The 17,601-nt window shown below is 41.7% G+C and overlaps 1 protein-coding gene across 2 annotated transcripts in view; it reads right to left on the reverse strand.

Moving 5' to 3' along the window:
* Positions 1-2,056: 2,056 nt before the first annotated feature.
* The window catches only part of LOC142657161 (flavin-containing monooxygenase 5-like), a 39,582-nt gene continuing 24,037 nt past the window's right edge, over positions 2,057-17,601 (reverse strand). For both annotated transcript variants that reach the window (XM_075832213.1, XM_075832212.1), the window contains exons 8-9: positions 8,312-8,384; positions 2,057-3,016 (exon numbers count right to left, since the gene is read on the reverse strand). In XM_075832213.1, coding sequence (XP_075688328.1) covers positions 2,683-3,016; positions 8,312-8,384 — 407 coding nt within the window. In that variant the 3' untranslated portion in view covers positions 2,057-2,682. The remainder of the gene's footprint in view (positions 3,017-8,311; positions 8,385-17,601) is intronic.

Below are 17,601 nucleotides of genomic sequence, written 5' to 3' on the forward strand. Positions count from 1 at the left end.
TCCAGAGCCAGATGTTTTCTTTAGAGAATATTCTTAGATACTTGGTACAAGATGAAACAAAAGGGTCATGTGAGAAGACATCCAAACAATGACCTAATTGTTTCAGTGCACACATGAAGATGGAGCAGATACCTATCCTGTTTACCTAATAGAGTCCATACCAAACTATTGGCAGTTAGGCTTCATTCACATCTGCATCAGGGTTCCGTCGGACCTTACAGAACGGTGACAAACGGAAACCATTTGCAACGCATGCGTTACCATTGAAATCAATGGTAATGCAAACGGCAAGCTATGGTTTCTTTTTGATTCAGTTTGGTTTCTGTTCATGGGTTCCCCTGACGGAAAGGTCAGACGGAATTCACGAACAGAACCTCAACGCAAATTTGAACGAAGCCTTGAAGGGTTATTTTCTCATAATATCTTAAATCATCTATCAGGATAGGTGATAAATGTCTGATCAGTGGGAGTCCGACTGCTGGAAAATCCACCGATCCCGAGAACAGGGGTCTCCAGATGTCCCAGCCATGGCCATCTCTCCATTCAATTTCTATAGGGCTAAATGATCATTATGAGAAAACCCCTTTAAGTGAATATGGAGAAATTAAGCAGCGATTCACAGCCTTTTCTCCCATCGAAGTGAAAGTGAGAAAAGACTGCAATACCTGTGAATAGCCGCTAAATGCGTGTCGTTGATTCGAAGTGAGCAAGAAAAAAATAAAGGGGAGGCAGCGCTTGAGCGCTGCGGCCGCTTCAAAACAGCTAATTGGCAGGGGTCCCGGGAGCCGGACCCCGACCCATCAGCTATTGATGGCCTAAACTGAAGATAGGCCATCAATTTTTAGTGGCTGGAAAACCCCTTTAATGCTTTTAAATTGACCTGTAGATTAACATTAAAAGGTTTTAAACATGTAAAGGATCTGCCTGACACAGCTTCTGTGTCGACGCCCGTGGTTACTCACTCTTCACCTGCTCCTAAGTCTGGTCGAGTGACCCCTTCTTCCACCAATCAGCCTGGGAGGCCGAGGAGTGGGAGAGCCTATCACAGCCTGGCCAGACGGAGCTAGCTCCCGCCCTCTGTCTATTTATACCTTCACTTCCTGCTCCTTCTTTGCCTGTGATTCTTTCAGTCTGTTTGCTGGCTCTGCTGTTGCTGCTTACTACTTGTCTTCTGCTTCATATTGATCCTGGCTTGACTGACTATTCTCCTGCTCTGCGTTTTGTACCTCGTCCACTCCTGGTTTGACTCGGTTCGTTCACTATTCTTGTTGCTCACGGGGTTGCCGTGAGCAACAGCCCCATTTCCCTTAGCTTCTGTGTACCCTTGTCTGTTTGTCTGTCGTGCATTTAGTGAGCGTAGGGACCGTCGCCCAGTTGTACGCCGTCGCTTAGAACGGGCCGTTGCAAGTAGGCAGGGACTGAGTGGCGGGTAGATTAGGGCTCACCTGTCTGTCTCCCTACCCCGCCATTACAAAACATCACAAAAGCATGTTATGTAATTTTACAAATAAGTAGACCACTGTATGAGTGTAGGATTAGCTACTACTGTAGATAAAAACATTTTATACATTTCTCCCAACATATCAAACATGTCAAAAACTCTTGCAACCATTCTATGACAGGAAGGTTGAGACCCTAATCTATCAAATTGCTAAAAAAAAAAAAAAGCCATGGAAGGTTTTACATCCTTACACATCACTATGACGTGAGATTGAGCACTTTATATAAAGCACTATTACCAGGGATTCAGCACTGTATATGCACCGTTATGACTGGGGAAAAGGTACTATATATTCATCTTTACGGCCACTGATTAGGACTTGTATATGCACCGCTATGACTGGGGAAAACATACTGTATATATTCTACTATGAACAGTAATTCGGGACTATATATTCAACGTTAGGACTAAGGCAAAGGTACTGTATATACACACCACTATAACCAGGGATTCGGCACTGTGTACGTACCACTATGACTAGGGAAAATGTACTATATAGACACCACAGAGACTGGGCTTTGTATATACAAATAAGTTTAGACAAAAACCCACACATTTTCTGGAAATTATAGAAACTTTATTAGATGACAAAGTCAGTTTATTACCCAGTCTATTGAAATATATATTTTTTATACAATTATAAAAATATTTTTAATTCACATTTACAACTACAAATCAGCATTTTACTGTAGCAATGCTTATACTGTTGCAGGAATAAAACACAATGTCAAGGGGAGTAGATGGTCAGCAGAATTTCTCTAAAAGACCAGTATGCGGACCTCTCTGCCAATGCTCTCCCTTACTGGTGTGCCAATTTCACGAGATAATCTTAGTCCACCAGTAATTGTAGGTCAAGTACCTTATATACAATCTAGTGAACAATATTTGTTATTTTCCATGTGCGCAAAGATACACAGTTTTGAGTTGTAGACAACATTAATATTAATACTAGTTCATCAAAAACTTTCATTGTAGCCAGAGGAACCAAGGATGCATTACTTGCCTATACGTAGAATTACAAGGGACTCTGATAATACTTCTCATTGTAATACATAATTATATATCACACACAATGCTCCAATCGCAACCGTATTACCTTTTCGAAAGACAATTACTTAATTTCTCTTAAATATTGAAGTATCTGAGGGTCCATACAGAACTATCTTCTTCATTACCAGTCATTAATAAAAGCATACTGCGGCTAAAAGTACCACTATCCCTAAGATCACATATAGAAGAGAAGAACCTGAGCTTTCTTCTACGTATCGCGTTTTCATTGGTTTCAGAGCTCTGTGCCATTGAGATAAGATGGTTGACCTAGCTTTAACCCACTTTCCACGTCCAGAAATCCGATACTGATATGGAGTACAAGGCCCAAAATAGACATTCCAGGCAAGCTTGGGATCGGTTAGAAAGAGACTCCACAAGTTTGGTTTCACACCGAGCAATACTGCCAGTTCATCCATAAATTCTATGTGGTCCGCTTGTATGGTGTGTCGCTGGCTGCAAACATAGCTGAGGATGAGAGAACAGAGGTATCAATTATATAATAAGATTATTCATGTTATAACATACAGTACAAGAGTGGACCGGGCAGTTTAATCTAGAAGTAAAAACAATAGAGGTAAAAAAAAATGTCTAAAGTTGTGGCAAATTTATCATGCCACATCCACCATTTCGGTAAATTTGGCTAAATTTGCACTATTTTTACATCTTTTACTAAATTGATGCATACTACCTCAGTATTGATACATCCCCCTCATCATTTTAAAGAGGACTTGTGACTAGATAATATAAGTTTAACTGGTTATCTTACCCGAATAGCACAGTCTCCCTGATTCCAGCTCTGGTTTTTTTTTCTTCCTTCATCACGATTTTAGAAATATGGAATGGTGTGTTGGCTCCCTATATGCTAATTTGCTGTAGTTAGCCAACAGGGCGTGAACTACCCTCAAGCTGTCTCTTGCTGATTGGTCAGCATCGGAGGCAGGTAAGCCAGCTCCAACCCGTCGGATTACTACAGGAAATTTGTATATAGGGAGCCAACACAACAGTAGTGTTGGAAAAAAACAAAAAACAATGCTGAAATCAGCCAGACAGCGGTATTCAAGTCCATTAACTAGTTCAACTTATACGACCTAGTGACAGGTCCTCTTTAAGTTCACTCAGATCCCTACAAATTACTTTCAGTACTTATAATAGTATTTTTATATGAACTGTCTCTTTACTTGTTAAATAATTTTTGCTATAGTTTATGAAGATCTGATATATGTTAGATATATTTATTTTAGGATCTTTTACTATAAAAAAAAAAAAAAAGTTCTATATCAGGTGTAAATACAAGAATTGGGGGCCCATGAAAAATATTAAAACGAGGCACCCTTCCTGGCATTGGTTCACACCAACATGCGCGGCCATTTCCACTTCTTTGCCTTAAAAAACTCCTGGGTTGCTATCGCAGTATGTTTTGGGTATAGTCCATCTGTACTGTGAAGCGATGACAATCAACCTCGATGCATTTGGTTGAATCTGAGCAGAAAGTAGATTCCTGAACACTTCAGAATTCATCCGGCTGCTTCTGTCTTCAGTCACATCATCAATAAACACTAGTGACCCAGTGCCTTTGGCACCCAGTGCCAAAACTTGTTAAATCATTTTTTCTATAGTTTATGAAGATCTTATATATGTTAGATATATTTATTTTATGATTTAAACAATCTTTTACTAGCAAAAGAAAAAAAAAAGGAGTTCTATATCAGGTGTAAATACAAGAATTGGGGGCCCATGAAAAATATTAAAACGAGGCACCCTTCCTGGCATTGGTTCACACCACAATGCTGCCCAATAGTAGTTCATCCCCCCTTTATTGTTACAGAGAAAGGAAGCATGTTAGATAGACCAGTCTTCTAAAGCAGTTTATTCCAACCAGGGTTCCAGGATTACCTGCAGAAAGCTTCACTTTTGTGTGTTCATCTTAAGCTTATTAAAAAAAAACTTGGAATGGGGTGGACAAAACATTGGAATTTCCCATCATAGACATTTATGGCATATCCACTGGATATGCCATAAATGTCTGATAGGTGTGGGTCCCACCTCTGGGTTGTCCTAATGAGGTGGCCCCAGCCACTGCTTCCAGGTGGATAATGAATGAAGAAGTCCACACATGTGCCAGACCTCACCCTTTCTATACAAGTTACAGAAACAGCCGATGTTGCTTGCATGCGCGGCCATCTCTCCATTCATTCTCTGCTTGGATGCGGCGGTGAGGTGGGACAGGAATCGGGGAGACCCATTCTAGGGATAGGAGTGGCTTCTAGAAGTGGGAACCGCGCCTATCATATATTTATGGCATATCTTGTGGATGTGCCATAACTGTCTATGGAAATAACCCTTTAATGATTTCTCTTTCTCTGATCATGCGGGATACAGTAAGTGCAATGTACGTTGTGGTAAATTTGGCCCAATGTTCTGTTCCCATCTGTACTGTGAACCTCGATGCATTTGGTTGAATCGGAGCAGAAATTAGATTCCTGAACACTTCAGAATTCATCCGGCTGCTTCTGTCTTCAGTCACATCATCAATAAACACTAGTGACCCAGTGCCTTTGGCAGCCATGCATGCCCATGCCATCACACTGTATGTTTTACAAAGGATGTGGTGTGCTTTGGATCATGAGCCATTCCAAGCCTTCTCCATACTTTCTTCCTCCCATTATTCTGGTACAGGTTGATCTTTCATCTATTCAAAGAATGCTGTTCCAGAACTGGGATGGGTTCTTTACATGTTGTTTGGCAAAGTCTAACCTGGCCTTTGAGGTTGATTAATGGTTTGCACCTTGTGGTGAACCCTCTGTATTTTCTCTCAAGAAGTCTTCTCTTTATGGTGGACTTCGATACTGATACACCTACTTCCAGGAGAGTGTTCTTCACTTGGGTAGATGTTGTAAAGGGGTTTTTCTTCACCATGGAAAGAATTCTGCGATCATCCACCACTGTTGACTTCCGTGGACGTCCAGGCCTTTTGGAGCTCATGAGATCACCAGTGCGCTCTTTTTTTCAAGAATGTACCAAACTGTTGATTTGGCCACTCCCAACATTTGTGCTATTTCTCTGATGGATTTCTTCATTTTTTTCAGCCTAACGATGGTCTGTTTCACTTGCATTGAGAGCTCCTTTGACCTTATGTTGTGGGTTCACAGCAACAGCTTCCAAATTCAAATGCCAGATCTGGAATCAACTCCAGACCTTTTACCTGCTTAATTGATGATGGATTAATGAGGGAATAGCCCATGCAGCCCATTCGTTTTTTAGATAATTGTCCAATTACCCTTGAAAATGTCCCTTGAAAAAGAGGCAGCTACATATTAACCCCTTAAGGATGCAGCTTAGTTTGGGCCTTAAGGCTCAAAGGCTATTTTTCAAATCTGACATATTTCACTTTATGCGGTATTAACTTCGGAATGCTTAAACCTAACCAAACGATTCTGAGACTGTTTCTCGTGACACATTGGGCTTTATGATAGTGGTAAAATTTGGTCAATATTTTCAATATAAATTTTTGAAAAATAGCAAAATATAGAGAAAATTTGAAAAAAATAGAATTTTTCTGAATTTAAATGCATCTGCTTGTAAGACAGATCGTAATACTACACAAAATAGTGACTAGTTCACATTTCCCATATGTCTACTATTTGTTGGCATAATTTTTTGAACATTCTTTTTTTTTCCAAGGACGTTACACAGCTTAGGCCCCATGCACACGACCGTGTTCGGTCCGTGATATATGGTCCGCATGTCGGCCACATGTCCCGGACCGAGCACAGTGCAGGGAGCCGGGCTCCCAGCATCATACTTATCTATGATGCTAGGTGTCACTGCCTGTCCACGGAACTGCTGTCCCGTACTGAAAACATGATTACAGCACGAGACAGTTGTCCCATAGCGCGGCAGTGACACCTCGCGTCATAGATAACTATTATGCTAGGAGACAGTCTCCCCGCACTGTGTTCAGTCCGGGACATGCGGCCGACATGCGGACCGTATATCACGGACCGAACACGGTCGTGTGCATGGGGCCTTAGAACATAAGCAGCAATTTCTCATATTTTGAATAAAATTTCAAAAGCCTTTTTTTTTAGGTACCAGTTCAGTTCTAAAGTGGCTTTGAGGGGCTTATATATTAGAAACCCCTATAAAACACCCCATATTAGAAACTAGACCCCTCAAAGTATTCAAAACCGCATTTAGAAAGTTTATTAACCCTAATCATTATTGACAAGGAATAAAGGAGAAAAAGCACCCCAACATTTGTAAAGCAATTTCTCCCGATTATGGGGATACCCCACATGTGGTCATACACTGCAGGTTGGACAAACACCAGGGCTCCATGTAGATTTTGCTGGATTGGTTTCTGGCCGCTATGTCGCATTTTCAGTGCTTCTGAGGTACCAGAACAGGGCAAACCCCTTAAAAGTGACCCCATTTTGGAAACTAGATCCCTTGAGGAATTTATTGTTGTTTTCATGGGGTGCATGTGACTTTTTGATCAGTTTTTATTCTATTTTTAAGTGGCATAGTGACTAAAAAACAGCAATTCTACTATTGTTTTTTTATCCCTTTTTTTTACAGTGTTCACCGTGCGCTATAAATGACATATTCACTTTATTCTGCGGGGCAATACGAATACGGCGATACCATATGTTTATAGTTTTTTTTATGTCTTATGGGATTTGCACAATAAAATACTTTTTATAAAAAATCATTTACTTTTGGAGTTGCCTTATTCTAAGAGCCACAACTTTTTTATTTTTCCATGAAGAAAGCCGATCAGGACCATTTTTAGGTACATGCGAGTTTTTGATCTCTTTTTATTCCATTTTTTTGGAAGATGAAGTGACCAAAAAATTGTGATTCTGGTATGGTTTATTATTATTTGCTTTTATGTTGTTCACCGTGCGGGATAGATAACAAAATACTTTTGTAGTTCAGGTTGTTACGGCGATACCAATTATGTATAGTTGTTTATCTATTTTTTATTAATAATAAAAGGACTGATAAGGGAAAAAGGGTGATTTTTACTTTTATAAGTTTTATTTTCACACAACTTTTTTTTTACTTTTTTACTTTATCCCACTAGTGTACTTGAGGGCAGGAGGCCCTGATCGCTATTCTAATACACTGCACTACATGCGTTGTGCAGCGTATTAGAGCTGTCAGCTACTCGCTAACAGCAAGCATAGTGGGTCCTGACGTTGTCAGGACCCACTAGGCTTCCGTAGATGGCATAGCAAGGTGCCATTATTGGGTGTTTGGTTGCCATAGCCACCATCGCCGGCCGCTATCATGTAGCGGGCCGTCGATGGTGGTTTAACCCCTAAGAAGCCACTATCGCTATTGAACGCGGCTTCTAAAGGGTTAATCAGCGGGGACACGGCGATCGGTCCCCGCTGTAGGATCTGCGGCAACTGCTGTACAAGACAGCAGCTGTCAGCTCCTGTATGTGTCGGGTGGAGGGCTGAAATGGAGCGCAAACACTATGGTTACCATGACGGAATAGTACGTCACTGAGCGCGAACGGGTTAAAGAGCTGTAATTCCTAAACCCTTCCTCAAATTAGGATGTGAATAGCCTCAAATTAAAGCTGAGAGACTACTCTTTACCAAAACATATTGAATATACAGTTATATAATCAATATGTGCTTAAACAGCTAAAATGCCAAAACTTTTATCACTGTCAAAATAATTCAGGCCCTAACAGTATGTAAGCGCATTGCATTTCTAAGCAGCTGTTCAAAGAAAAATTTAAATTACCGTTTATCCATCTCTTCTTTCTTTTTTCGGATATCTTCTTTCATGTCACTAGCATTGGGCAGTAATTTTTCTCCTAAAGCACAAGGTAATAACAATATACAGAATCAAACTTCCATACAGTAACATGACGTGTGTTGTTAAGATGTAGATCAAATATTTATATTTCCTGATTATAGATGTTTTTACTCCTTTTTAGTAACAAAAAATTTCATTAAGGGTTTGCTGGGTGGCTGCAAATAAAAAGTTTGGCATTTGCAGTGATGCTTATTTTAGTTTAAAGAGGCTCTGTCACCAGATTTTGCAACCCCTTTCTGCTATTGCAGCAGATAGGCGCTGCAATGTAGATTACAGTAACGTTTTTTTTTTTTAAAAAACGAGCATTTTTGGCCAATTTATGACCATTTTTGTAGTTATGCAAATAAGGCTTGCAAAAGTCCAAGTGGGTGTGTTTAAAAGTAAAAGTCCAAGTGGGCGTGTATTATGTGCGTACATCGGGGCGTTTTTAATACTTTTACTAGCTGGCCGTTCTGATGAGAAGTATCATCCACTTCTCTTCAGAACGCCCAGCTTCTGGCAGTGCAGACACAGCGTGTTCTCGAGAGATCACGCTGTGTCGTCACTCACAGGTCCTGCATCGTGTCAGATGAGCGGGGACACATCGGCACCAGAGGCTACAGATGATTCTGCAGCAGCATCGGCGTTTGCAGGTAAGTAGCTACATCGACTTACCTGCTAACGCCGATGCTGCTGCAGAATCAACTGTAGCCTCTGGTGCCGATGTGGCCGTCACGATGCAGGACCTGTTAGTGACGTCACAGATCTGCACTGCCAGAAGCTGGGCGTTCTGAAGAGAAGTGGATGATACTTCTCGTCAGAGCGCCCAGCTAGTAAAAGTAGTAAACACGCCCCGATGTACGCACATAATACACGCCCACTTGGACTTTTACTTTTAAACACACCCACTTGGACTTTTGCAAGCCTCATTTGCATAACTACAAAAATGGTCATAACTTGGCCAAAAATGCTCGTTTTTTAAAAATAAAAACGTTACTGTAATCTACATTGCAGCGCCTATCTGCTGCAATAGCAGATAGGGGCTGCAAAATCTGGTGACAGAGCCTCTTTAACCCTGTCATCATCAGAAGCCTTGGTGTCTTAGGACATGTACACCTGGTATATTTTCAGGCATATTTCGGAGGGTAAACTGGCGAAATACACCTGCAAACAGTGTCCCATTGATTTCAATTGAAAATGCACTATGTAGTTCAGGGGTCTCAAACACGCGGCCCGCGGGCCGCATGCGGCCCCTGAGGCTGTCATCTGCAGCCCGCAGGACACAGAGCAGCTAGTATGGGCTCTGCTCCGGTACTCTGTTAAATCCCTGACATCGCTGTCCATGAATGGACATGCAATGTCAGGGTCTTCCCCAGAGCGGAGTCCCAAGCAGAGAGCTAGCATATGCTCTGCTCCGGGACTCTGTGGAATTCCTTGACATCGCTGTCCATGAATGGACACGCAATGTCTGGCGCTTCCCCAGAGCATGTGTCCCGGGCAGAACTTTAGTATAGGTTCTGCTCCGGGACTCTGTGGAATTCCCTGACATCGCTGTCCATATATGGACAGTTTTGTCAGGGTCTATCCCAGAGCGGAGTCTTGGGCAGAGCACTAGCATAGACTCTGCTCCGGGACTCTGGAATCCCCTGACATCGCTGTCCACATATGGACAGCGATGTCCAGGGATTCCTCAGAACGGGACAGTGATGTAAGGAGAACAGCTGGAGTCCCAGTAGTAGCGATAGTAACGCTTTGGTCGGGACTCCAGCTCTGGGGTTGTCCCTGACATCTCTGTCCATATATGAATAGTGATGTTAGGAGCAGAGCTGGAATCCCAGGCAGGGTGCTAGAAGCGGCTCTGCTCTGGGACTCCAGCTTTGGGCAAGCCCCTGACATCACTCTCCATATATGGACACTGATGTCAGTTGCTTCCCCAGAGTTCCGGAGTAGAGCCTATACTAGTGTTCCGCTCTGGGACACCGGCTCTGGGGTTGCTCCTGACATCACATTCCGGTCCAGGAGGATCCCTTCACGTCACTGTGTATGAACAGTGACATCAGGGGCTCCTCCAGCAGAGGAATCCTTGGCCAAAGTGTCGGCAATGCTCTGGCTGGGGATTCCACTCCTAGAGGGAGCCCCAATGGAGCTATCAACTGGGGGTGTCTGTGGCACTATCTACAAGGGGTGTGTGTGGCATTATCTAGAGGGCACTGTGGCAGCATCTACAGAGGGCACTGTGGCAGCATCTACAGAGGGCACTGTGGCAGCATCTACAGAGGGCACTGTGGCAGCATCTACAGAGGGCACTGTGGCAGCATCTACAGAGGGCACGGTGGCTTTATCTACAGAGGGCACTGTGGCAGCATCTACAGAGGGCACTGTGGCAGCATCTACAGAGGGCACTGTGGCATTATCTACAGAGGGCACGGTGGCTTTATCTACAGAGGGCACTGTGGCAGCATCTACAGAGGGCACTGTGGCAGCATCTACAGAGGGCACTGTGGCAGCATCTACACAGGGCACTGTGGCATTATCTACAGAGGGCACGGTGGCTTTATCTACAGAGGGCACTGTGACAGCATCTACAGAGGGCACTGTGGCAGTATCTACAGAGGGCACTATGGCAGTATCTATAAACGGCTCTGTGGCACGATCTAAAAAGCGGCTGCCTAATTTTGACATTTGTGTGTCTGTCAAACGCTGCCAATTGAGCTGCCGGACTGCATTTAGCGACACTTAAACTGTAAAAGTGGATTGTTGAAATAAGCACGTGGAGAAATCTCGCAAATTTCCGGTAAATTTAAACCTAGCGATATTATTATAGTAATGTAGTATTATAGTAACGTAGTATTGTTATAGTAATGTAGTATTATAGTAACATAGTGCTATAGTAATTCAAATAATTAATTAACAATAATTTTGTAATGTATCAAATTTGAAAGTAATGCGGCCCGTCAACTTCATGTTTTCTATATGTGGCCCACTTACCCGGCCGAGTTTGAGACCCATGGTGTAGTTCATATTAGGTATATTTTTACCTTGCTAAATTAAAGAACTCCCCGTAATAAAGAGGTGACATGTCACTTCTTGAAACGTTTTACAAGCGGATTTTTCCCATTTCCCATTGAGATAAAAAAAAAACGCCTTTAAAATACGCTTCAAAAACTATTGCAAAAATGAAAAATGTTTTGAAAATTTGCTACAAAAATGCCTGGATTGCGAGGCTGTTTTCTCTTAAAATCCACCTCGTACTTTTCAGCCTGATGCCATGTGAACATAGTCTTGGGCTACATTCACACGAGCGTATAAGATTCACTCGCGTGAATCTGGTCCGTGTCCTTTGCGTTATGCATCAGTGTGCTTTGTGAGTGACATGCATTATTCACGCACTTGCAAAGCACATCTTTTTTTTTTATTATTAGAATTTTCAATCGAATTGATGGGCAAATCGTGGTTTTCACGCACCCATTGACTTCAATGGGCGCGTAGGTGCGTGAAAACGCACCAATATAGGACATGCAGTGAGTTTCACGCAACTCACTCCCGCTGCCTGAAAACTCACGCATGTGTGAACGGTCCCATTGAGATCAATGGGTCAGTGTGCTGTGCTTGATTTTCATGCACAGCACACGGACGTTATTCTCGTTCGTGTGAATGGGCCCTTAGAGTGAATTGTCACCTTTTGAAATGCCACATACTAAGGGCTCATGTGCACAGCTGTATTACAGCCCTGAGTCGCACAGATCCATAATATTGCACCCATAGCAGTCTATGGAGCCATACTACATCAATTTCATACAAAGGCATACAGAGATTTTTTTTCTATTGAATTCATATGGATGCATTCTCCCCATAGATGAATGCCAGCACATGTCTGTCCTGTTCATAAAACTAGAGCTCCCTATTTTAGTATTAGCTACATTTCTCTCCATTCCATATCAGAATCTTCACATGGATGCATAGAACTCACAGAAATTTTTATTTATAGGGCTGGTGTAGGGCAGACAAAATTGTGAAAAATTAGTAATTTTTATTTTATTGTTGGGATAACAAATATTCCATGCAATGCATACAGATTAGGCCCTGTTCACATTATGTTTTCACCCTACGTTTAGTGTAAGGCTGGTATACGTCGGTATAACTTTTTTAGGTATAAAATAGCCTAGTAGATAATGCTATCCATACAGCAGGATCCCATAAAGAAAGTATCCTCCACAGTATACATGGGTGCATATGGGTGACGAATGCTACAGTACATCATGATGTATACGTCATGAGCTTTTCAGGACGTATCCGTTAAATGGATGCCATTATAGCGTATAGGTGAGGGATGTCTGTGATGAACGCCTAACAGTGACATCCCTCATCCATAAACTATTATGGCACCCTTATAAAAGCTCATGATGTATACGTTAAATGGAGGCCATTATAGTCTATGGGTGATAGATGCCCCTGTTAGGCATCCGTGACAGCCTATGCTTAACCCCTTAATGACACGGGCTAGTTTGGGCGCTGAGGCTCCGAGCCCATTTTTCAAATCTGACATGTGTCACTTTATTTGGTAATAACTCTGGAATGCTTATACCTATCCAAGTGATTCTGATACTGTTTTCTCATGATACATTGGACTTTATGTTAGTGGTAAAATTTGGTCGATATATTCAGTGTTTATTTGTGAAAAATAGCAAAATTTTGAGAAAATCTGGAATTTGAATGTATCTGCTTGTAAGACAGATAGTAATATCACACAAAATAGTTAGTAGTTCACATTTCCCATATGTCTACTTTATGTTGGCATCATTTTTTGAAGATTCTTTTATTTCTCTAGGACGTTACAAGGCTTAGAACATAAGAAATAATTTCTCATATTTTGAAGAAAATTTCAAAAGCCTTTTTTTTAGGTACCAGTTCAATTCTGAAGTGGCTTTGAGGGGTCTATATATTAAAAACCCCCATACAAACACCCCTTTTTAAAAACTGGACCTTTCAAAGTATTCAAAATAGCATTTAGAAAGTTTCTTAACCCTTTAGGCGTTTCACAGGAATTTAACGCAAAGTAGGTGAAATTTACAAATGTCATTTTTTTTAATGCAGAAAATCCTTTTTTTTTTTTTTTTTTTCTGTAAAACAGAAGCTTTTACCAGAATAACGCAATGCTAAATTTTTTTTGTCCAGATTCTGCAGTTTTTAGAAATATCCCACATGTGGCCCTAGTGTGTTAATGGACTGAAGAACCAGCTTCCAAAGCAAAGGAGCATCTAGAGGATTTTGGGGCCTTCTTTTTATTAGATTATATTTTAGCCACCATGTTAGGTTTGAAGAGGTCTTGTGGTGCCAAAACAGTGGAAACACGCCCAAAGAGACACCATTTGGCAAACTACACCCCTCAAGGAATTTATCGAGGGGTATAGTGAGCATTTGGACCCTGCAGTTTTTTTGCTGCATTTTGTGGAATTAGGCTGTGAAATTGAAAATCACATATTTTTCTGATAAAACGTGAAAATTTTTAATTTTTACAAGGAATGAAGGAGAAAAAGCACCCCAACATTTGAAAATCAATTTCTCCAAATACCCCATATGTGGTCATAAACTGCTGGTTGGACAAACGGCAGTGCTCAGAAAGGCAGGAGCGATATTTGACATGTACAACTTGCTGGATTGGCTTCTTGCCGCCATGTCGCATTTGCAGAGCTTCTGAGGTACGAGTACAGGGGAAACCCTTTAAAAGTGACCCCATTTTGGAAACCAGACCCCTTGAGAAATTCATTGTAGTTTTCATGGGGTGCATGCGACTTTTTGATCAGTTTTTATTCTATTTTTTGAGGTGTATTAGAGCTGTCAGCTACTCACTGACAGCAAGCATAGTGGGTCCTGACTTTGTCAGGACCTACTAGGCTTCTGTAGATGGCATAGCCGGAGGCCATTATTAGGCCTCCGGTTGCAATAGCAACCATCAGCGCCCGCGATCATGTCGCGGGACGTCAATGGTGTTTTAACCCCTAAGAAGCCGCGATCGCTATTGAAGCCGGCTTCTAAGGGGTTAATCGGTGGGGACCACTGCGATCGGTCCTGCTGAAGAAGCTGTGACAACTGCGAGACAGCAGTTGTCACAGCTCATGAACACGCCCGGCGAGAATGGCGCTGTGTGTACTGCAAGACGTACTATTAGGTCATGGAGCGTGAACGATGCGCTCATTATGACCTAATAGTACGTTCAGGAGCGGGAAGGGGTTAACATTAACGTCAGGAGACTTTACCGTGTATACGCTTAACGTAGGAAAAAAAACCTCCTGACCACCCATACAGCATCACACAGAACTTTTGTTATCCAAAAGATACGAAAATGTATCTATAAGGGTATGTTCAGACGACAGTGCAAAATACGTCTGAAATTACGGAGCGGTTTTCAGGCGAAAACAGCTCCTGAATTTCAGACGTAATTGCTCGTACTCGCGTTTTTCTCGGCGTCCATTACGGACGTAATTGGAGCTGTTTTTCAATGGCGTCAATGAAAAACGGCTCCAATTACGTCCCAAGAAGTGTCCTGCAATTCTTTTGACGAGTCGTCTTTTGACAGCGACGCGTAAAATGACAGGTCGTCTGCACAGTACATCGTAAAACCCATTGAAAGTAATGGGCAGATGTTTGTCGGCGTAATGGAGCCGTGTGAACATACCCTTATACTCTATGGTCAACTATTCATCTTGCGGTAAAAACGACTTGTGAACTAAATCTCTCAGGTTGATATGATTACGAAGATAAGAAACAAAATTTATATCGCTTTTTTATGTTTTACCCCTTTTATCAAAAAAAGCAACAATTTGTTTAAAAAAAATTGTGTTGTTTCACCATATTATGAGAGTCAGAATTTTTTTTTATAGTTTTGTTGATTGAGCAGTGTGAGGGCTGTAGTTTTTATTGGTGCCATTTTAGGGTAAATGCGACTTTTTGATCCCTTTTTAATCCATTTCTTGGGAAGCTATAGTGAGCAAAAACAGAAATTCTGCCTTTTGTTTTTTTTTTAGTTGTTTTTTTTGCGGCGTTCACAGTGCGGGTTAAACAACAATATATTAGAATAGTTCACACTTTTATGGATGTGGAGGTACCAGTAATGTGAAATTTATTTATTTTTACTTTTTTTTTTGTACATTAACCCCTTAACGCACCATGACGTAACTGTACGTCAAGGTGAGCAGTAAGTTCGCGCACCTTGACATACAGTTACGTCAGTGCTTTGACAGTTAACCGCCGCGCGGCGCTACACCGCAGCGGCGGTTAACTGTGCAGGGTGTCAGCCCTGCATTCCCCGTTGCCGATCAGCGGCCCATCGCGGCTGATATCGGCAGTTAACCCCTTAATTGCGGCGCTCGATTTTGAACGCCACAATTAAGGTGTTTAGCGCCGATCGGCAGCCCCCATGTGAAATCACGGGGGCTGGCGATCGTACCCATGGCAACCGGACGCCAGACAATGGCTTCCGGGTTGCCATGTACAGAAGCCTATGAGGACCACCCCGAGGGTGGTCGTCGTAGGCTTCCTGTCAGTGTGACTGTGACGTCACACTGACAGTTGGAATGCATTACACTACGTGTGTAGTGTAATGTATTCCAGCAGCGATCAGAGCTGCAAGTCTAAGTGTCCCCTAGTGGGACAAGTGAAAAAAGTAAAAAAAAGAATAAAAATGTTTTAAAAAAAGTGTAAAAATAGAAGTTATAAGTGATATAAACAAGAACTGCTTTTTTTTCCTATTATAAGTCTTTTATTATAGGAAAAAAAATGAATACGTAAAAAAAAATTACACACATTTCGTATCACCGCGTTCGTAACGACCCCAACTATAAAACTATAATATTATTTTTCCCGCACGGTGAACACCGCAAAAAAACTAAACAAAAAACAATTCCAGAATCACTATTTTTTGGTCACCACCCCTCCAAAAATATGTAATAAAAAGTGATCAAAAAGTCGCATGTACGCCAAAATTGTACCGATACAAACTACAACCCGTCCCGCAAAAAACAAGCCCTTACACAGCTTTTTTGACTGAAAAATAAAAAAGTTACGGCTCTCAGAATATGGTGACAAAAAAGAATTTATTTTCTAAATAAGTTATTTTATTGCGCAAACGCTGCAAAACATAAAAAAAGTATATACATATAGTATCGCCATAATCGTACCGACCCGCAGAATAAAGTATAATGGTCATTTATAGCCCAGAGTAAACGGCGTCAAAAATAAATAAAAATAATTGTCAGAATTGATGGTTTTTGGTCACCTGGCTTGCCGAAAAATTTAATAAAAAGTGATCAACAAAATCGCATGTACCCCAAAATGGTACCAATGAAAATTACAGATTGTCCCACAACAAATAAGCCCTCACACGGCTCCAGTGGTGAAAAAATAAAAAAAGTTCCGGCTCCCAGATTATGGCGATGCAAAATGTGCAGAGCGTTCCAAAAGCGGATAGGATCGGGTGCCATTTATAAGTGCGACACTGGCCACATATCTGCGGATTATTTATTTACCGCATTATTATACCCTCTTATTATGCCCCTGATGTACTCTGCCCAGCCTACATTTGCCCCCACATTATAAACTGAAATACCAGCAAAACGCCAGAGCTACTACCAAGCAAAATCTGCGCTCCAAAAGCCAAATGGCGTCCCTCCCTTCTGAGCCCTACAGCGTGCCCAAACAGCAGTTTACGTCCACCGATATGGCATCGCCATACCCGGGAGAACCCTGTTAATATTTTATGTGGTATTTGTGGCACAAACTGGGCACAAGATATAGTGCACTAAAATGACACATCAGTGGAAAATTTAAATTTTCACTCTGCACCTTCCGCTGCGCATTAAATCCTTCGCGCACCATGACTTAATAGCATGTCGTGGTGTGGGGGGTGATATATGGAGCATCTCACTCGCTGAGCCCGCGCCATACGCTGCGGGTGTCAGCTGTATATTACAGCTGATACCCGGGACTAACGGACAGAAACAGCGATCAAGCTGTTACAGGAGCCTGTAAAATTGACAATATACTGCAATACATTAGTATTGCAGTGTATTCTACCAGTGATCTAACGATCGCTGGTTCAAGTCTCCAAGGGGGACTAATAAAATATGTAAAAACAAAAGTAAATAGTTATTATTAGTGGAAAAAATTAAATAAATATTTAAAGTCCAAAAAGAAACCCTTTTCACATTTTTTCTCTAAAGTAATGTAAAAAAATAAAA

This window comes from Rhinoderma darwinii, chromosome 7 (assembly GCF_050947455.1).
Source record: "Rhinoderma darwinii isolate aRhiDar2 chromosome 7, aRhiDar2.hap1, whole genome shotgun sequence".
In the NCBI taxonomy this organism is placed as follows: Eukaryota; Metazoa; Chordata; class Amphibia; order Anura; family Rhinodermatidae; genus Rhinoderma; species Rhinoderma darwinii.